Here is a 21,514-nt window from a genome sequence, read left to right as displayed (position 1 = left end):
ACACAAAGCCTTGAGAAAAGTAAGTAGGCAGAGATTAAGGAAATCCACACACGAGAGAACAATATCAAGTAAATTTAACTGAGAAAATCTGCATATATTTGTTACTAAAAGCAAGGTTTACAGAAGGGCCTAGGCACCTAATGATGGCAGTGGATGTCTACTAAGATTTATGAGGCCAAGGAACAGCTTCATTTATGCCAAAGACCTTTAGGAAACTGCAGTGTAGGAATCTTTAGGGACTAGAGTTCTGCAGATCTAGTCCTAAGATCTTCAGCATTAAAGCTGTCTGGTCTTACCTGAATACTATGCAGGAAGAAACAATGATATTTGAAAATATCTGAAAAATTATTCAAATCAACTCCTTTAAAATACTTTTTTTCTTCATGGGAAGGTCTAGATGTGATATAGTACCTTCTATATGCTGGTTTGCATAGGTAGCTGACTGCCAGAGACATGGATTTTCTTGAAGTACATCTTAAAAAATCCAGGGAGTATATGTAAAAAATTCTTGAAGTTGAGAAAGTTTTATGTTGCTGATTATTTTGATGGGCCTGATTTCTGCAAGCAAAGGAAATTCTGGCAGGTTAAATTGAACGGGATCAGCCTCCAAGGATGTCTAAGCTGACAACGAATTCTGTGGAAAATGATCTTTATTCAGATGTGCTCACAGAATACAGTTAAGTTCTATCTGCAAAGCTCATCTAATGACAGGAACACAATATGCTGTCATTACCCGAATGCAGCAATCACGCCCCAGCCCTGTGGGAGCTGCTGGGCATGCTGCTGAGTTTAAGTCCTTGGAGTCATTCCTCCTTGATTTCTGCACAATGCGGAACATGATTGCTGACAGAGCAGTTTTTTCAGAGGCTGCAGGTAAAGGAAATGACAAGAAACTCAATTTACACTTTAGATTAACTAAATCTGCCTTCAATGAGAACTAATTGTTTCATTAAACTGAATGACATGAAAGAAGAGATTACCTTTGCTGTGCAGTTTTCTGATTGTTGGAACACGCTCACTGAACCAAACCATGTTTTGTGTTTCACAGCCTGTCATTACTTCTGCTTTGCACTGAACCTGACTGCAGCAGTTTAATTGAAATGGCCTAGAACACTGCGACTCTCTTGCTTTAGAAGTGGTTTTCGATCATATTTCTTGATCTTTCTTTGTATTTGAAACATAACCTACTTGAAATGTGGAGTGTTTACATGTAGGGAGATGTAGCAATACTTGTATTTCAGCTCCTTTGTGCACACAGCCCTACCTGTTCTATAGCCACTCTGTTGGCTCTGCACAGTTTTTATTGCTGTGGCGGTCTGATAAAACACCATACGAGCATGAGGCCAAACCCTGTGCCAAGGTATTTGCTTTACGTGGCAATATGTATGCAGCGCTTGCGCCCCACCTTTGCACATGTGCTGTTGGCTTGCACAGCCCAGCTACAGGTGTGTGTAAGAACTGGGCTGCATATTTAGCATCACACACCGTGATAATGGGATTATGCTCTGGGCTGATCATACTGGGAAAGATTTCCTGTTTGAAGGAGCCATTGGACATTTATAGAGCCAGCACAACAATCACCTTGGAGATCATTGCGCCAGTGCGCTTGGTGTTGAAGGGACCTTAAAGCTCCTCCAGCTCCAACCCCTGCCACGGGCAGGGACCCCTTCCACTGGAGCAGCTTGCTCCAAGCCCCTCTCCAGGTTCCCTGCAGCCCCTTTAGGCACTGGAGCTGCTCTCAGGTCTCCCCTTCAGGAGCCTTCTCTTCCCCAGGCTGCCCCAGCCCAGCTCTCTCAGCCTGGCTCCAGAGCAGAGCTGCTCCAGCCCTCGCAGCATCTCTGTAGCCTCCTCTGTCCCAGAGGCAGCAGCGATGGCTGGCACAGGGTGCCCAGAGAAGCTGTGGCTGCCCCATCCCTGGCAGTGCCCAAGGCCAGGTTGGACACAGGCGCTTGGAGCACCTCGGTCCGGTACCGGCCTCCCCCCAAACAGGACTACACTTCCCGGCGTGCCCCGCGCCGCGCCACTTCTCTCTCCCGGCGGACAGCTGCGCATGCGCAGCGCAGCGCGTTGGCGACGTGGAAGGCCGGACGCGGGCGGTGGGTACGGGCAACGGGACGGTCGGGGCGCGCGGGCCGCTGAGGGAAGCGGAGCGGGGCCGGGCCGGGCTGGGCCGGGCGGGGGGGCCTGCGGAAGCCGCGGTCGGTACCGGGCCGGGCCCGCGGTACCGGCCGCGTCCTGCCCTGCGGCGTTGCGGTGCTGGCGGACGAGGCGCCGCTGACGGGGTAAGCGGGGCCTCGGCGGTGCCTCCGGGCCCGGTCCGCCGCAGGGGGTGGGCGCCGGTGAGTGCCTGCGGAAGCGGAGGGAGCCGCCGCTCGCCCTGCCGGTGCCGTTTGTCCCGTGTCGCGGCTCCCACCGCTCCCCGTGGCGATGGAGGGGCTGCGGCGGTGCGGGAGCGCTCAGCACTGAACCTGCGGAGAGTTCCCGGCGCTGCCGGTGCCCGCTCCTGGGCAGCGGCCTCGCTGTGTCCCCCTCGCCCTGCCGGGCTCCAGAGGTCCCTCAGGGCTGCGGCTGGTGCCACGGTGCAAGCGTCAGAGCGTGTTGGAGACCGTTCTCCCCGCATTGCTGGTGTTGCGCTCTTAATGGCGCTTATTATTCACGAAAACAGTATAAAATGTCGTGTTTTCCATTCTTCTTTTGGGAGCCGGGGGGTTATAGTGTCCAGGGGTTGCTTCTGCAGTGTAACGGGGCTCAGGCGCCCTGTGCCTCGTGGTCAGTCTTGGCTGTTTGTTTTCGTTCCTCCCAGGGGTAATGATTAGCAAGAGTGGGGAATGGCTTAGCTGAGAAGAGAGTTTTTATCTTAACAGATATCAGGCTTTATCTTGTATGCTTTCACACCAGGCACTGTTGGTTTGTTATTGGTAACTAACTCTACCTGGACCAAACTGACCTCAAACAGAAGCTGGTAGCAAGAACTGTTACAAATTGATATATAGATGCCCCATCCCTGGCAGTGCTCAAGGCCAGGTTGGACACAGGGGCTTGGAGCAAGCTGCTCCAGTGGAAGGGGTCCCTGCCCATGGCAGGGGGCTGGAACTGGGTGAACTTTGAGGTCCCTTCCAACCCAAACTGCTCTCTGATTCTATGTTCCTATGATTCTATAATTATTATTATTAGTGTTTAATCTTTTGCACCAAGTGTAGCTGGGCTGTAATCTCATTTCTTCTTTGCATGCACTGAGGGATAACATGCTGGGCTGCAGTTACAATCATTTGAGGTATTTATTCAAGTAAGTAGGTTGTTAATATTTCCCCTGTAGGGCACTTTCCGAGTGCGGGGGAGCAGAAAGGAGCTCCCGGGTCGTTGGTTCTAGTTTCCTAACGCAGACTGCTGGGTTTTGCAATCCCCATTTAGTCAATTCCCAACTAAAAACCGTTGAAGCCAGGCTGGATGTAATTCTGGGCAACCTGGTTTAGATGAAGATGTCCCTGCTCATTGCAGGGGGGTTGGACTGGATGAGCTTTGAGGGTCCCTTCCATCACAAACTAATCTATGATTCTATGAACTTGCTCCATTTGGAGTGAGTTAAAATGTGTCCTTGCTCCTTAAGTTGCCAGGAGCTCAGGGAGGCCACATTCCATCCTCTCCTTGGGTTCTCTTTTCATGTTGCTGCTGCTGCTGCATCAGCAGAAGCCCATGGACAGCTCTCTCATCTGGCTGAAGCAACCATCAGCTCCTTCTCTTCTGCTGATCTTTTAGTAGCACAGCTTCTAATGCTTAATATTTTATGATAAATTCAGTAGAAAAGTATTTATAGCAAATTCATAACAAATTTAGGTGGCTCTGGTGCTTCCAGCAATTTTTATCAGGCGAATAGGAAGATCCCAGTGTGTTTTTCACATGCTAATGACTGACAGAAGATATTAGAAAGTAAGAAATCCTGTTTGGTGGCTGATGAGCTGATGTCAAAGTGCGTGGTTAAAGGTGATAATGATATTTCTTCAAAGTGTATTCTCTAGAGTGGAAAGCCCACTGCAACTTGTGGTAATTGCTCACTTTGGCTCACTTTGTAATTTCATTTGCAGCAGACTCTGGAGATAGGTGAGATAAATCATGATGTGTCGTATCATACAAAATCGCGTATACATGCAAAACAGATTTGGCCTTCTGTATAACATGCCTTTTTTTATGCTGTAGATAGATTTTTATTTGTGAGAAACATTTAAAGCAGAGACAAATAGCTCTGCTGGAAAAATACGCACAATGCCCAATTGTGGGAAGAGTACAGGTGCCAAAATAATTGCGTAAGGTTTGAAATACAGCAAAATTTACTAGTACAAAAAAAAATTGCAGACCTTTTAATGAACATCTAAGCATCTTGTTGAAGCTTAAAAGGAGTTTGATTTATTTTTCCTTTTTAAACATCATTTTGGCCGTTATGCAAGATTTATTTATGTCTGAGAGTGAAATAGGGAGAAAATCTTAAGTATGTGTAACAGTAATTTTAACATCTCTTCCATAAAGAAATAACTGTACCAAACCACTAGCTATGCAGATTATTAAATCTTGTGAAGTTTAGCATGACTTGTGTTATATCCAACCCAGCTGCCCATTTTAATTATGTTAGTAAATTAATGAATTACTAGAGGTTCTTTTTTAAGTAGACTTAATTATTATTAAAAAATGAAGTGGGGGCAAATTCATCAATAATCATAAAAGATTTTCATAACAAACAAAATTTTCAGCACTATAATCCAGAATAGCTTATTATGTAGTCTGTGTAAAACTGTGCTTTTGAAAACCATCGCTGTATATATGGTAACAAAAGTGTATTTTTTGCCACTGTAAGAAGTTACGGTTGAACCAGACATACTGGTACTGATATGCAGGATACTCTTAAGCTGTGAAGTCAAGTCTTTGTAAGGATTGTGCATGCTCTTGATTTATTTTTTAAGCTCCTTATTCCAGTGATGTTTCTGTTTAAAGTTCAATTTATTCCTCTCACTTTATAGTTCCAGTACAGCAGCAGGAATGTTACTGGTGAGGGCAAATGAAATCTTTAAAGATTTCACTGCAAAGAGCAGGATTAGTATTTGAATTTACACTGCTTGAAACTTTTGAAAAATATGCTATATACCCGTAGTAGTTGTTTAACAGGTGGAGAAAAGTGGTTCCTTTTACACAGTGCTTGCCCAGCCTTCCTCCCTTCTAATGGCGCTTTGCTAATCAAATTAAAGAAATTATCTCTGCATGTCTTCCAGAAAACACTTGCTGTGTTCAAGTTCTGACATTTACTTGGCATGTAGGAATGTAAGAGTGAGGATAGAGGTAATTTTATTTCTTTAATTGCCCCCACACCACCTCTCCTTCCCGCTATGACAGGATGTGTTTCTGAAACTGGTGCTGTCATTCCACTCGCAAATTGGTAGGCTGGGTGCAGTAATTATTTAATAAAATGCTATGACTGGAATTATGTAGGAGGTCAGGAAAAGGATCTTTACAGTTTTTGCAGGTTAAAATTTTGTTAATGCCTGACAAATTTTAGAGGCTTTTGAACCTTCAGGGAGGTTTAGCCACAGGTATTGTGTTTTAGTGTGGGAGTGTAATTAGCAGTATTAAAAATGGTCAAAATTAAAGAGTCCCTAACAGATCTTGTGGAATTTTATATTGAACTTTATAATGAATTCAAAAATTTTGTATTTCATTTCCTAACGAACTAAAGATGTGTTTTGTTGAATAATTGTAAATTAGACAAAGAAGTACTTAAATGCTATAAATGCTTATTTACTTGTAAAAGTTAAACAAAGGCTCTCTGAACTTCTTAACAGGTGCCTGTGGGATTCGCATCCTGTCTGGAAAAGCTCCTTCAGGAGGTTTGGTATGTTCCTGTTGTCTTGCCTCTCACAAAACATTGTGAGTGAGGGGAGAGAGGTAAATAAGAAGTAAATCAGTTGTGTGACTTAATGGGTTTCTACCCCACTTAATGGGTATGTGCTAATGTAAGGGCTGATACATGGTGGGTGGAGATAGCACAGTTTTGGGGTTTAGGTTTTCAAAACAAGATTATTATTTACCATATATGTTTCCTTGTTGGTAACCAGTGCCATAATGTAACATTTTCATTTTTTTTACAGCAGTGTGTTTCAGATGTTTCTGTTATCAGGCAAAAGGTCGGAGCAGTTAGAAGGAATGGCATTTTTATGTCAAGTTTTTTTGGATCTTGTATAACTTTAGAGAAAGGCAGTTTGGGCAAGGTTTTGACGGTGTTTTTCCCCTGTGAGTCAGTAGTTCCATTTAGGGACAAGTCTGTGAAGGTAACCAGTGGTGTTGACAATAGTACATCTGAAATAAACTATTTTGAGATTAGTGAACAGGCATTTCCTTAGTGATCGAAATCAGGAGATTTGATCACCATGAGAATAACCTGTTGCTTAGTGATTATATGGAAAATATGTATTAGGCTCCTGAGATGGCACTGGGAAAATACATAAGCTGTACATCTTAGTCTCATTTATAAAATGTAGGTTTTCATTTTTCTGTCACCTCCTTTCCAGAACATTTTCTGGCAAACTCTGAGATTACCATAGGGTGAACTGGCAAAGACAAAGGTGATTTATAGCATCTCTTGTTGAGCAGTTTGGTCAGCAACCACGAGATCCCATTTCTTCTACTCATATCCCATTTCTTCTGCTTGAAATACACCTAACCAAAAAGGTCTTGAGAAATCCCTTCTTCAGCTGTGAGCAGAACAACTGTCCTGTAGGTGGGATGTGAAGCGAGCAGATTGTGCTCTTCAGAATTAGGCTTTTATTGACGACTGACTCCTACGTAAAATGGTGTGGGAAAGGAACTGGAGCAGAAAACACAGTATCGTCACTGGTTTTTGCAGCTGCTGTTCGCCTTCCCTTTGAGTGGCCTTCTTTGCCTGCAGTAAATCTATCAAGATTAATCACTTCTGCTGTGTGCAGGACTCTTTAGGCTTCAGTGGAACCTGTGAGGACCACGCTAATGGTCCTCACATTACTGTAGTGGTGTGCTGCAGTGCAGCTCTTGCTGCAGAAGAGGAAGGCACTAGAACAAATTACAGGAGGATGAAAAAAGATTCTGTGTTTGTTCATCCAGCAGACTAAACAGTGGTCAAGTCAGATGATTTTTATTGAGAGCTACCTAAACACCGGAAGATGGCATTTTCTTCATTTTTCTTGTACTTAAGCATTGTGCGGACCACTTCTTAATTGTGTTGTATTTATTAACTGCTGTCCAAAAGTACATCTGTCCTCAGGTATTGAGCTTTAAGGAAACACTGTTTGGTACCTGGTGAATGATTAGTGTCCTGTGGTGCAGAGAAATGTATTTTAAAAGATTGTAGACATAATGGAGACTTTCATGACCTCAGACAGTAATTATCAAACTTGATGGAGTCTGAAAAATAGTGGGTAGAGGAAAAATAGAGATATTTCTAGGTATTGGTCAAATAGACAATTTGAACAGTATCTTGAAAGGTATAAAAGATGGTATTTACCTCCAGGTTGCAAAACCAGATTCCTTTATGGTCAACCAGGTTCTCTTAAAGAGGAGATATGTTGTATTTTTCACAAAAACAGCTTGTCTCCTACACAAAACCTTTTATTTTTTCTCTTTTCGGGGGGGGTCACTGTATGTGTCGGAACACTTTCAGTCTGGAAATTAAGGGGTATGGTAGAGGAAATTGGAGAAAGGAGTGGTTGCCAAACTTGCAGCAGAAAAGGGGAGGAAAATTACGAGTCAGTGCAGTGAAAAGTAAAATGAGTACAGTCTTTCCTGCAATAGTCATTAACTTAAAATCAGTAGGAAGCATTTTTAATTTTTAGTCATGAAGGATGCATTAATTGTGCTCTGAAATCTCCCAAGCTGCTTGGTTGTAAGTGGCTGGCTTATAAAGAACATGAATTCTTAGTAGTGGTGACTGCATTTGATGATTGCCAGGCATTAAGTTTTAGCCAAATATTTTGACTCATTAACATGCTTTAAAAGCAGAGATTGTTTCAGTGCTTTTCTCTGATTCAAAAAGGCAAAATTTCCTAAATTCTGAGGATTGTGAAGATTTTTCCTTCCCCCCTCAAGCTCCTGTTACAGGCACAAATTCTTACTGCTATGTATTTCTGCATCATCACTTTTGTTCAGCAAAATGTTACCAATTTAATTGGTAAACCCAAAATTCATATGCTTTTGTACCTCATTTTGGGGTATGAATGATCTCTTGCTGTGAGTGAAATATTGGTATGACTGCTTTTTATCTATGAAGAAAGATCAAGTCACATCTCTTGTTGTGTGTTCTTTTGCCCCAGCCTCACTAACAACACCAAAACAATTCTTCAAGCAGGTACAGTGGAATAAACACTTTGTATGCAAGGAAAGCTGCAAAGCCATCCCTTTTAAGGGAGGGAGCAGTGTCACTTTGCTTTTCAGATACCTACTTGCATGCTTCAGTGAGTTAACTGCAATTTAAATTACAGGGTCTGTTGGCTGTTGCCTTCTTTTCTGGAAGTGGACAGGAAGCAACTACAGATAATTTAGGGAAGAGAAACTCTAATTTAACTGCTGATATCAAATCTCTTTGGTTTTCCAGTATCAGTGCTCATTTAATAGGAGCTGTTGGAGCAAGTCCAGAGGAGGCCACGGAGATGCTGCTAAGGCTGGAGAAACTCTGCTCTGGAGCCAGGCTGAGAGAGCTGGGCTGGGGCAGCCTGGAGAAGAGAAGGCTCCAGGGACACTATAGAGAAGCTTCCAGGCATTAGGCAGAAGCTGTTCCCTGTGAGGGTGCTGAGGCGCTGGCACAGGGTGCCCAGAGAAGCTGTGGCTGCCCCATCCCTGGCAGTGTTCAAGGCCAGGTTGGACACAGGGGCTTGGAGCAAGCTGCTCCAGTGGAAGGGGTCCCTGACTGTGGCAGGGGGCTGGAACTGGCTGAGCTATAAGGTCCCTTCCAACCCAACCCAGTCTGGGATTCTATGATCCTCTGATTTCTTTTGTGTCCCAGAGGGCTGTGTTGCTTCACTGGTGAACAGAAATAACAACTCTTTCATCAGAAAGTTTCTGCAGTCTTTGGGATGTGATGAAATGTGGCGGAGGGTTGGCAAAGCTGAGGTGCAGAGGGGTGAGGATTAAAGCAGTACATGCACGTGCTTGCTGAGATCAGCTCGGAGTTATCCGATCTCCTGTCTTCATTTTGGTTGCTTCTCTTTCAGTGGGCCTGGAGATGTTTTGAGATATTTTGTGTCTTGCCTGGAAAATGGGAATATTTTAATAGGAATAAATCTCTCATTTGGGAATATAGAAATGGGCTAATGAGTTGCAAAAGCTAGTTTGCTGGGTTTGAGGAGCTTAATAAAGGCATCAAAAGAAGCGGGGCTTCTGGTTTAATGCAGCTTTCCCTGGTGTAGTAAAGCAGGGTACAAGAAATTAAACAGATGCTTCCCATGAACAAGCCTGAGGGCTGCGCAGCTACTGTAGACCGCTAACTCTCATCCTGCACATGAATATATATCTGCAAGATGTAACTTAGGTTTTGTCAGGCTGTTCTTTATCTTATGATGGTGTATCTATTTATTAGTTGTGTAGGTATTTGTTGTGTGTGATAGTTAGTCCACAAAGCATTTGATCCTTAGGTATTGTCCTGGGTTCAGGTATAAATATTATTGTCATATAAATGAGTAGACAGAATTCAAATATATTGTGTGGACAGTAAAATTCAAATATTGGAGCTGAATAATACCTGTTGTTAATGTAACTTCTGTTGTGTGGAGAGCAGTATATACTCATTGCAGTAATCTTATAACTGTGGGGGAAGTTTTATGTTAGGATTTTGTGGGATGTTTTAATGTCTTATGGGTGAAAGATGGTCTGAAACCTGAAGTTCTTGGAAGCAAATAGGGATCAGCTAACAGCCTCAGTGCAGTAGCTTTGGTGATACTTGAATAAGCAGCATTACATCTCAAATGTTCTCATCTTTACAGTGGCATTGGCTGCTTTGCTGAAAAGGAGAGCAATGTCCATGAATTTTAGTTTATAAAGCAGCAAACTATGAAGGTAACCAAGTGCTGTTATGTGTGGAAATGAATTTTTTCAGGTTTTCAAATGTATAAGACCATCACTTAATTTATTTTAATATGGTTGTGTTAAAGACACAACCTACAAACCAGATCTCAGATGGTGAAGTCATCTGCACGAGTGCCTCAAATTCTTACACTTTAAAGTACTAACTTAAACCAAACCACAAAAACTAAACCAACCAAACATAAAACCCCCAAAACAACAAACCACAGCTGTATATAATCTTCATTATTCAGGTTGTCTGCAGACTCAGCCAGACCACCGCGGTGAGGATAGCTTTGGGAGGGGGAGCTGGCTATACTGGACAGATTAGCAAAATGTCAACATCAGGAGTTAAGTTGTGAGACCAGTAGGAGATCTATTACCTGGTGGAGCCGTAATTACTTACCTAAATTATTTAATTAGAAGGTTTAAAGAGCGTGACAAGTTTTTTTCCAGGTTCAGCAGTGCACATGCTGTACCTTGAGTCATGGGCTCAAACACAGCATGTATGTACTGCTGAATTGCTTTCAACTTGACGAGGGAAAAAATTATGTTCTTGTAAACGCTGTTAATAATCGATATTAAAACCTATTAGAAGGAACAGTAAACTACTTGAGTTTGGGATGAGTCCTTGTGCAAAACAAACTTCCTTGTGTTTACTACGAAGGGTCTGCTGCTACATCATGGAAACAAGTTCTAGGACTAGAAAGGTGTTTGGTTTAATAAAGCGCGTCAGTTGTAGACAAAGCTATGATTCTTTGGGTGTGTTCCCAGTTTATTTAGAAAGAAACAGTTGTGATGTGTAGAGGTAATAATACTATGTTAAACCAAAGGACTTGCTAGTAAACTGTCTCTTTTTCTTAAGGAAAAAAAGTTAATGCTTCTCAAAAGTAGGCTTAATTAATTTTTTTATTATTTTTTTAAATGAACCACGCTTTTTTTTTCTTTTTTTTTTTAATGTATTTCCAGAAAATAAAAATCAGATTTCATTGGTAATTTACTTTTAGGGTTGGAACTGACTTTTTTGGAGTGAATGGGTGTCGTAATTTTAGCGCCAGCTACTAAGAAGGAGAAAAATAACTGTTACAGCTGAATTCAGGACAATGGGGATTTCCTGTTATTTGATGCTTACTGCGGCTGTCCTGCTTCAGCACATGACTAAGCAGAAGCTGTTCAGATTGGTCTTCTGAAGTGGCTTTGGGATCCCCTTGACTTGCCTTGCTGTGTGGTGAGGCTTTGATTCTATGAAAATACGGGTAAGTGAGGATTAGGTACAATTTCAAAAATACAGTGGCAGTTGTGTTCCAAATTGGCTGACCTTTTATGTCTTCTAAAGATTGGAACCTCTACTCCCTTAACCAACATACCGCTAGGTGGATGAGAATACAGAAGAGCACATTGCTTAACAGAGATGTCATGGGGTTACCAAATCCCAGACTGGTTTGTGTTGAAAGGGAACTTAAAGCTCATCTGTTTCAACCACTGCCCCGGGCAGGGACACCTTCCACTGGAGCAGCTTGCTCCAAGCCCCTGTGTCCAACCTGGCCTTGAGCACTGCCAGGGATGGGGCAGCCACAGCTTCTCTGGGCACCCTGTGCCAGCGCCTCAGCACCCTCACAGCAAAGAGCTTCTGCCTAAGAGCTCATCTCAGTCTCCCCTCGGGCAGGTTCAAGCCATTGCCCTTGGCCTGTCTGTACAGGCCCTTGTCCAAAGCCCCTCTCCAGGTTTCCTGTAGCCCCTTTAGGCACTGGAGCTGCTCTAAGGTCTCCCTAGGCCTTTATTCAGAGGTGCCGAGAGGGGACTTGAGCCGAAGTATGGGTCCAGGGTCACTGTCACTGGTGTTTGCTTCTGCAGTGGTTGGACGTGTGCAAACTGGGGGCTGCAGAGCTGATATGCCCATGTACAAGCTTAACCTTGATTCTGCTTCTAAGTGATGTTCCAGTATTCCCTGATACTGTGCAGAATTTGGTTTCTCCTCTTTATTCTATTGCTTCAGTATTCTTTGCCTTTGTTTCAAAGGTAGCATACGCTGAATGTTGGTCTTTTACCTTTGAGGCAGCAAAACTTGTGTGTAGGTAAGATGCATTCATTCTGTTGTGTGGGTAAGCATTCAACCAAAGTTCTGTAAATCCTCTTAAACTAATTACATTTTATAATCCTTTATTGCTTCTCCACAGAATTCCTGGCACCAGCTTCCCTTTTTACTCCTAGGCTGCTTTTATATTTCTCTTCCTGCAGGTAGTCTTCATGGCAAAAATGACTTCTGCAAATGCTATAGACAGTATTATCAGAGTTTTTTGCTATATGAGACATATATAAGGTTATAAGGTCATTGTACCTCTCTCTCCTTTGGTTGATATAAAGGGAAGTGGTAGAAACTAAACTGCATTATAAAACTGGAGCTCTCTGTGTGAAGGGTAACAGAGTTAAAGCAGTGGAATTGGAATAAGAACAGATATACTGATTCAGTGTAAAGCTTTATCTCAGTGTCTGCTAGAGCAGTGAATAGTGATAGTGGAGGATGGAGCCCTGGAATGAAGGGGAAGGAGTGTGGACTGGTATTTTCCTAGCCTATAGAGTCCCCTGCAAACAAAATTTAGAAAATAATAAACATTTTCCTAATTTTTGTGGGGTGTCAGCTTTTAAAGACCTCTTTATTACTTAATAGTATTAAGTATTCTGTATTCTACTCTCCATCTGTGCTGGCGCTTTCTTGTTTCTGAAATACTTGGGTACTGTGCATTCTGTCTAAATCTTGATATAAGTTCTTCAGGTAGCTTTTCTGATGGCTGCAGGCATCTCATCTAGTTGAAGATGTCCCTACTCATTGCAGGGGGTTTGGACCAAATGACCTTTGAATGTCTCTTCCAAACCAAACTATTCTATGATTGCAGCTTTTCATGGTATCTCTATTTCTTTATGGTAAGTTCTCTTCATTTTTGTACTGATCTGTATTAGTATAAACTGCTACTAGAATGCTCTTTTCTGGAAATGATTGCTTCTGCAAATACGGGTCTAAGAGAATCAGTGCTGGAGTAATTCTTGGAACAAATCCTATTGAGACCAAGGGAGGTGTTGCTGCTTCTGATATATCTGTCTCTGTTCTTCTGTCTTACGCCAGCTGAGGAGTGAATATTTAGGTTTCACAGTAATATGTTGCACAGCAATTTTATCTTGATGGGGGTGCTTTTTTAAATACAAACTTCTAAAGCTATTGGTCACAGTTATTTCTCCTCAAAAGGTGGGAGATTATTAAAGCTGATGTCCTGGAAAGGTTTAAGATGCTTAGGAGCATCCCTGGCACATAGTTAATTGCAGCATGGTGTTTTTATTTTCTTTAATTAAATTGTTTATGAAGTGCTGATAAGCAGCATGAAGAATTGAAACCTTTTCATTCTTCACACAGATCCAGTGCAGCACAGCAAGTAATGAAAAGATGTTTTGGAGCACATCCCTGCCGACTTGTTCAGTGTTGCTTCAAAAAGCAGTTGTTTTTGATGTGTTCATTTCTTAGCTTTCCTGCATAGAAGTAGTTGGCTGGAACCAGGCATGTTATTTTACAAATATCAAGAGGTTCAGTAGTACCTTTCCTCACTTAATTCAAATGAACTGCAGCATGGTAATCACTGTGCTTGCTCTGGCAAGGTGGCTGCTTTCAAGGTGTGGATCATTGATGGTATGCAGAAATTAGCTGCATGGTGGACTCCCGTTCTTGACAACAGGAGTAATTTTCTATCTATGTATATTCAGTTGGAAAATACATTTTTTGAACAGTTTGTTGACTTGACACCTCTGCTTAATTGTGAATTCCTTGAGTTTTTCCCCACTGGTAGCAGCCTTGGTATTGGTACAAGTGTGACACTGTTACTGCCGTGTGATTTATGAAAATCCAAGTGAGATGATGACTGAAGTATAGAATCATAGAATAGTTAGGGTTGGAAAGGACCTTAAGATCATCCAAGTTCCAACCCCCCTGCCATGGACAGGGACACCTCACACTAAACCTTACCACCCAAGGCTTCGTCCAGCCCGGGCTTGAACACCGCCAGGGATGGAGCACTCACAACCTCCCTGGGCAACCGATTCCAGTGCCTCACCACCCTAACAGGAAAGAATTTCCTCCTTAGATCCAATCTAAACTTCCCCTGTTTAAGTTTTAACCCGTTACCCCTTGTCCTGTCACTACAGTCCCTGACGAAGAGTCCCTCCCCAGCATCCCTATAGGCCCCCTTCAGATACTAGAAGGCTGCTCTGAGGTCTCCTTGCAGCCTTCTCTTTCTCCAGGCTGAACAGCCCCAACTTCCTCAGCCTGTCTTCATACGGGAGGTGCTCCAGTCCCCTGATCATCCTCGTGGCCCTCCTCTGGACTTGTTCCAACAGTTCCATGTCCTTTTTATGTTGAGGACACCAGAACTGCACACAATGCTCCAGGTGAGGTCTCACAAGAGCAGAGCAGAGGGGCAGGATCACCTCCTTCGACCTGCTGGTCACGCTCCTTTTGATGCAGCCCAGGATACGGTTGCTTTCTGGGCTGCGAGCGCACACTGCAGCCGGCTCATGTTCATTTTCTCATCGACCAGCACCCCCAAGTCCTTCTCCTTGGGCTGCTCTGAATCTCTTCTCTGCCCAACCTGTAGCTGTGCCTGGGATTGCTCCAATCCAGGTGTAGGATCTTGCACTTGTCATGATTAAACTTCATAAGGTTGGCATCAGCCCACCTCACAAGCGTGTCAAGGTCCCTCTGGATGGCATCCCTTCCCTGCAGCGTATCAACCAGACCACACAGCTCGGTGTCATCGGCAAACTTGCTGAGGGCGCACTCAATCCCACTGTCCATGTCACCAACAAAGACGTTGAACAAGTTCAGTCCCAACCCCAATCCCTGAGGGACACCACTCATTACCGGTCTCCAGCCGGACATTGAGCCACTGACCACAACTCTTTGTGTGTGGTCCTCCAGCCAGTTCTTTATCCGCCGAGTGGTCCAGCTATCAAATTGATGTCTCTCCAATTTAGAGACAGGGACTGTAGTGACAGGACAAGGGGTAATGGGTTAAAACTTAAACAGGGGAAGTTTAGATTGGATATAAGGAGGAAATTCTTTCCTGTTAGGGTGGTGAGGCACTGGAATGGGTTGCCCAGGGAGGTTGTGAGTGCTCCATCCCTGGCGGTGTTGAAGGCCAGGTTGGATGAAGCCTTGTGTTGGATGGTTTAGTGTGAGGTGTCCCTGTCCATGGCAGGGGGGTTGGAACTGGATGATCTTGAGGTCCTTTCCAACCCTAACTATTCTATGATTCTATGTGTGGGACAGTGTCAAACGCTTTGCACAAGTCCAGGTAGATGATATCAACTGCTCTACCCTTGTCCATCAGTTCTGTAGCCCCATCATAGAAGGCCACCAGATTGGTCAGGCAGGATTTCCCCTTAGTGAAGCCATGCTGGCTGTCACCAAGCACCTTGTTGTTTTTCATGTGCCTTAGCATGCCTTCCAGGAGAATGTGCTCTGAGATTTTACCAGGCACAGAGGTGAGACTGACTGGTCTGTAATTCCCCGGGTCTTCCATTTTCCCCTTCCTGAAAATGGGGGTTATATTTTCCTTTTTCCAGTCGTCGGGAACTTCACCTGACTGCCATGATTTTTCAAATATGATGGCCAGTGGCTCAGCAACTTCATTCGCCAGCTCCTTCAGGACCCGCGGATGGATTCCATCAGGTCCCACGGACTTGTGTGCATTCAGGTTTTTAAGATGGTCTCAAACCAGATCCTCTCCCACAGTGGGCCCAAGGTCTTCATTCTCACAGTCCTTGCCTCTGCCTTCCAGACGTGTATGTAGTACAGTAACTTTTAGTTTCCTTGGCTGGAGGTGTTATTGTCCCAAGTTCTTTGAAAAAAAATCTTTTTAATAATATCTTCCTGTATGCCTATTTTCTACATTTCAGTAGTTGTTCAAGGTTGTGAACTAAAGCTTTACTGATTCTGGGTTTGTATTTTCTGTATTTGTACTCAAGACCTTAAATGTTTCTCTCTTTTTATTTTATTTTATTTTTTAGAAGAAATGAAGATTTAGAAACCCTTTTGCCAAGCAAAGAAGATGGGAGCAAACAGCAGCAGCATCAGTGAGCTTCCAGAAAATGAGTACTTAAAAAAGTTATCAGGAGCAGAGCCCATCTCTGAGAATGACCCGTTCTGGAATCAGCTGCTGTCTTTTAGCTTTACCACTCCAACAAACAGGTAAGAGCGTGCTTGTTGAGGAACTGAACTTTGATAATATATTTATAGAAGTGAGAAGTCTGATAGTAAATGAATGGGTTATGTTAATTATTCCTGCTTTAGGTAGGGAGCTATAAATGCCTAGGTAAAATGGACAGTTGTTTCTAACTCTTTCCACCACCTCTTCCATTCCTGTGGGTGCCTTTCTTTGTAATAGCTGTAATTGCTGTTCACGCTCCTGGTAGCTAGGAAAGATCAGAAGTAGGGTCTGTAGTGTTGGGGGCGGCTTTTTTCTTTTGGTGGGTTATTTTTGGTTGTTTTGGGGTCCTTGCTTTTATCTTTCTTTGAGGAATTCTCTGGAGTTAATGAAGTGTGATGTTTCCTCTCAATTTACAGTGAATTCTACATCTTGCATGTCTTAACTGTATGTTATCTGTTAAGTTTCTTAGTCTGTATGCCTTTTTTCCCCCTTCTCTCTTACATTTTAAAAAGAAGCTTGGAACTTGTCTCCAAGTCTTTTGTATTTTCTAAATTTTTGAAATTCAAGTTCTGCATGTCTTTTCACTCTAGCAAGTGGTGTAGGTATAAACAGAACTAATATTTTTTGAGAGGATCCATAGCATATCTCCAGAAATGCAGAGTATAAGTCCTTGTGATTTATGTTAACCCAAGTCCATGGCTAAATTCATTGGCCTGGTAGGTGATTATCGGTCTTAAAAGCACGGTCTGGTGTTACTTAGTACTTCTAAATAGTACTTAAACTGTTTTTTAGTTTACAGTATCATCTGACACTTTTCTATCAAGTGAATGTCTTATTTACCCTGTTTTATTAGCAGTATTTCCTTGCAGAGGACCTAGCTTTTTCATACAGTCACAGCAGACTACAGCTGAACACATTTGTGTAGTAGGTTTAAATAGGCCACAATGTGTGAGTGCTAAAATGGGGAACACTTCCAGTCTTTAAGAAATTTGACATATGTTTGAGAGGTGTTTGGCAAATTTTATTGTTATCTTTTGTTTATTATTTATGATTCTGTGATTATTTTTGTTGTTAAACAGAGGTCTTGTGAAAATGCCGAAGGTTGGTTTGTTAGGGTTTTGGTTTTTTTATTCAGAAGGTGAAAAACTAGTGCAGATTCATGAGGTCTCAAACCTTGAACGTAAATTAATGATTGAATGGAATACTATTTCTAGTGAGGTATAGCTTGCATGTTATCTGACTTGCCTCTGTGCTCTATCTTCTGCAAAGGACCTTCTGAAAGGCAAAGAAAGAACCACATTTATCTTTCTAACACAGATCAGGTAGATAATCCGTTGTCTTCTTCTGAGTGGCTGTGAGTAAGTGAAAGTTCACACAACTGGGAGGGAAAATGGTTAAGGTAAACAGCCGGGAGGCACATACTAGGTGTTATTTTTGTAAAGACTGAGGAGGAGGAAGGATTTTGGCTTCTGCATGGAGAGAATAGCAGGCTATCAGCAGGAAGGTGCAGTGTTGTGAAGGGGTTGTGATGCTGGTAGGGGGCAGTATGTAACTGTTGGTGTTTGAGGGAGCAGTTCTCCAGGAGCCCTGAAGACATAAGAACTAATTACAGCATACCCATAATGAGCAGAATTTACTGTGAGGGTGCTGAGGCGCTGGTACAGGGTGGCAGAGAAGCTGTGGCTGCCCCATCCCTGGCAGTGTTCAAGGCAGGCCTTGGCGCAACATGACTTGGAAGGTATCCCTCCTGTGGCAGACGGTTGGAACTGGATGAGCTTTAAGATCTCCTCCAACCCAAACCATTCTAGGACAATATGATGAGTCTGTGAAGATGGAAAATATTCCAAGAAGCCATATAGTGCTATATAGTTTTGTTTTGTTTTCAGGGGGAAATAGCTATATATAAACCCTCAGCAATTCCTTTTGGTTGTTCTGCTCTTCTCTCACCCACCAAAGTAATTTTTCCTAGCTTGCTTTACAGCTTTTTTGTGCTTACCTCATGGAGTCAGATCCAATGCAGAGTAGTTTTACATAAAAAAAAAACCCAAAACTGTCCCATCACCCCGCAAAAACCCCACCAATACCAAAAACCCCAAAGCAAACAAAAACGGATCCAAAAGCATGTTTAATTGTCTGACCACCAGATGGTGCTGTTACCTAGCAGTTAGAATTATTTTGCGAGGCATATTTTTTGTGCCGCTTAATTGGAAGGAAACAGAAATTTTCCATTAAGTTGCATCTACCTGAAAGAACCATTTGACAAATGATGCCGGGTGATGTTGGCTGCACAGCGCCCTCAGCCATTGTTTAAATCAGCTAACCTTGCCTGCAGCGACAGAACAATAGAGGTCAATGTTCATTTTCGAGATTGATATTTCACAAGATTTCAATTTAATTCTGTTTTTTTGGGGTTTTTTTAATGAGGCTTGAGTGCAGGTCACACTTCTGACAGCAGCAAGGTGGCAGTTTGTGACTGTTGTGGAAAGGAGCTGGTTTTCACTATCAAACAGGACAGATTTTTAAAGTTTTATTCTGTTTTCAAATTACACCTTTTTTAGTTGTGTGTTGCAAAATTAGGGACTGTTGGCAAATGTTATTGGGAATCGTATAAATGTTGTGTGTTGTTTTCCTGGAGGTAATTGGTGATACTCAAGAATGAAAGATCTATCCAGCTTCCTCAGACTTTTGCAAAGAGGAGACTGATCTTATCCCCAGGGAGAAGAGGTTTGTATTCTCTGGATGCTGCTTTGGACATACTTCTGTTCTACATATGGCAGTACTATAGGGAAAGAGGAGGAGAAAAACATACTCAGAGCAGCCTTCCAGTATCTGAAGGGGGCCTACAAGGATGCCAGAGAGGGACTCTTCATCAGGGACTGTAGTGACAGGACAAGGGGAAATGGGTTTAAACTGAAACAGGGCAAGTTCAGGTTAGATATAAGGAAGAAGTTCTTTCCTGTGAGGGTGGTGAGGCACTGGAATAGGTTGCCCAGAGAAGTGGTAAATGCTCCATCCCTGTTAGTGCTCAAGGCTGGGCTGGACAAAGCCTTGGGTGACATGGTTTAGTGTGAGGTATCTCTGCCCATGGCAGGGGGGTTGGAACTGGATGATCTTCCAGTCCTTTCCAACCCAAACTATTCTAGGATTCTGTCGGAAGGTAGTAGGAAAATGCACAGTAGCAGAGAAAGAAACCAGCAACAAAAAAACCCCATTGAAAACTCAGTAATATTTGGGAGGTGGTGGGGCTAGGGTAGATTGCATCCTTTCAGCAACTGATGCCCAACAGGTTCACCTTGCTGTCAGGTAACCTTGCCCATGGCAAGGAATTGGTATCTGAAAGGAAGGTGAAAGGGTACTTGTGATATATTGAGGGGAAGCCTGAATCAGTGTGTAAGTGTGATCAGTGTGAATCAGTGTGAGATTTCTAACACTCTCCAGTGCATGCTTTCTCACTTTTGAATGTGTGGATAGTTCTTTGCTTGACAGAAGCTGTTCGGAATTAGTCCAAGGTACAGCTGCCAAAGGAAGACATTTCAGGCTGCCAGACTGAATTGGATCTTCTGAGGAGCAGTAGTCTTTTAACCCCCAAAATCAGAAGCCCAGGGCCTTGGTTTGGTAGTTGGTGAATTACTGGTTTTCTAATGTGAGAAGGATGAAAGTGTGATAACGTATCTGATGGCATTTTTAATGGCACTGCTTTTCTTGCTCTAATGTCTGTCCTCATTTTGTTATGCTTCGCTTTTCTCAGCGCTTCATATTTCTTTCTTTGTCATTTTGCTTTTATCACTTTTGCCTTTCAGTTTGGTTCTTCTCTTCCTGTGCTTATCCATTTCTCATCAGCCTGGTTCTCTCTCTTTGCTTTGTCTCCCCATCCATATCTGATCATATGTGTTAATCTCTGTGGTTCCATGTATAGTTCTTAACTATTACTCATTTACTCAGCCACATCTTCTTTAGTAGATTTATTTTTTTCAGTCCAGTTAGCTTTTTCATCTGTTTCTGTGAAGAACACAAGGTAGTTTGCAGGGGGGAATGAAGTTTGCCAAATACCAGTGCTACTAACTGTGAAGTTGCTGTGTCTCTGTCAGCAGCACTGATTCAGGGCACTCCTGCCCTTTCACTGTCCCTTCCAGTATTTATTCAGGTCTGCTGTGGGTTTAATAAGAAACTAATCTGTCTGAAAAACAACAGAGCAAAAAGAAGTGTATATTTTTTCAGCCAAGTTAATTCTCTAGAATGATTCATAGCATGGCACCACAAAACAATCCTGGCACAATGAGAGATTGATTTTTGGGGCACAGCAGACTGTTGGGTTAAAACGTGGGATTGTTTAAACCTGCTGTTCCATCCAAAAATGAACGTGAAAGTGCGTGATCAAAGCAGAGCTGGCTGTAATATTCTGCTTTTCTGGGCTGTTTGTTCTTCCTCTCCTAATGTTGATTTTCTTAGTAGTTAAGCACATAGTAAGACAGAATATTAAGTGGGTGTAGTTCTGGTCTGTGCATTCACAAACCCTGATGATGAATCAGCCATCAGCAGTTAGAAATGAGCTGACAGCGAATCCCTGCTCACTGCCTGTGACTCCCCTTGCATGAGTGATGGTAACAGCCAGAGCCAGTCTCTGGTGTTTGGCAGATAAAGCCACTGAAGTCTTACACAATTTAGGAGTCATAAGAGATAAGTAATATACATATATATATATATATATATGCACAAGTGATAGTATAAGGAAAAGCTATCAGCAATTCAGTTTTGAGTTGCCTAATGCTTTTCATTGTAGAAGGCGTATTGTGATACTCTGTTCTGTAAAGCAGGTTGTGGATGCTGAGAAGGTAAAACCCTCTTGGGCTACAGATGTGTCTGCTGAGAAATTTATGGTCTCATCCATTAGGAAATACTTGGTGGTCTAAATTCACAGTTCTTTTCTTTATGGTTATTTGTTGCACAGAACAGATTCATGGGAACCGCATTAAAATTCTATAAAATCTCTTAAATCTGCCACTTCGTACACTTCAGGTGGCTGACTTATCAATCTGAGTAGTGTTTGGATATTGGAAAAATAAAATACAGCTTTTCTAGATGATTTTTTTGGTTCTTATGAGCAAAAGCTGTGGGGTTTACTTTGGAGTCTTAGCAATCCGTTTAGGCAGACCTTTTTGTTTGTCTGACTCTCCAGTGAGTTGCTACCAAGAATCCACATCCTCCTTAGTGGTGGTGTTAGTTACAGTTCTTTCCTGGTGGAAAACTTAAACCAG

The 21,514-nt window shown here is 42.8% G+C and overlaps 1 protein-coding gene across 6 annotated transcripts in view; it reads left to right on the top strand.

Annotated features, from left to right (window-relative positions):
* The first annotated feature begins 2,062 nt into the window (after positions 1-2,062).
* DYM (dymeclin) overlaps positions 2,063-21,514 on the top strand; it is a 232,299-nt gene continuing 212,847 nt past the window's right edge. The window contains exons 1-3 of one of the 6 annotated variants that reach the window (XM_065662611.1): positions 2,063-2,096; positions 5,826-5,910; positions 16,120-16,300. In XM_065662611.1, the coding sequence (XP_065518683.1) occupies positions 16,161-16,300 (140 nt within the window). In that variant the 5' untranslated portion in view covers positions 2,063-2,096; positions 5,826-5,910; positions 16,120-16,160. Of the gene's footprint in view, positions 2,101-2,194; positions 2,283-5,825; positions 5,929-16,119; positions 16,301-21,514 lie in introns of those variants that run through there. The other 5 variants (XM_065662607.1, XM_065662609.1, XM_065662613.1 and 2 more) reach the window with 5 other exon arrangements.

The sequence above is a fragment of the Lathamus discolor genome, chromosome Z (assembly GCF_037157495.1).
Source record: "Lathamus discolor isolate bLatDis1 chromosome Z, bLatDis1.hap1, whole genome shotgun sequence".
Taxonomy (NCBI): Eukaryota; Metazoa; Chordata; class Aves; order Psittaciformes; family Psittacidae; genus Lathamus; species Lathamus discolor.
Note: the sequence above shows the minus strand (reverse complement) of the source record. Positions and strands in the feature narration are given on the sequence as shown.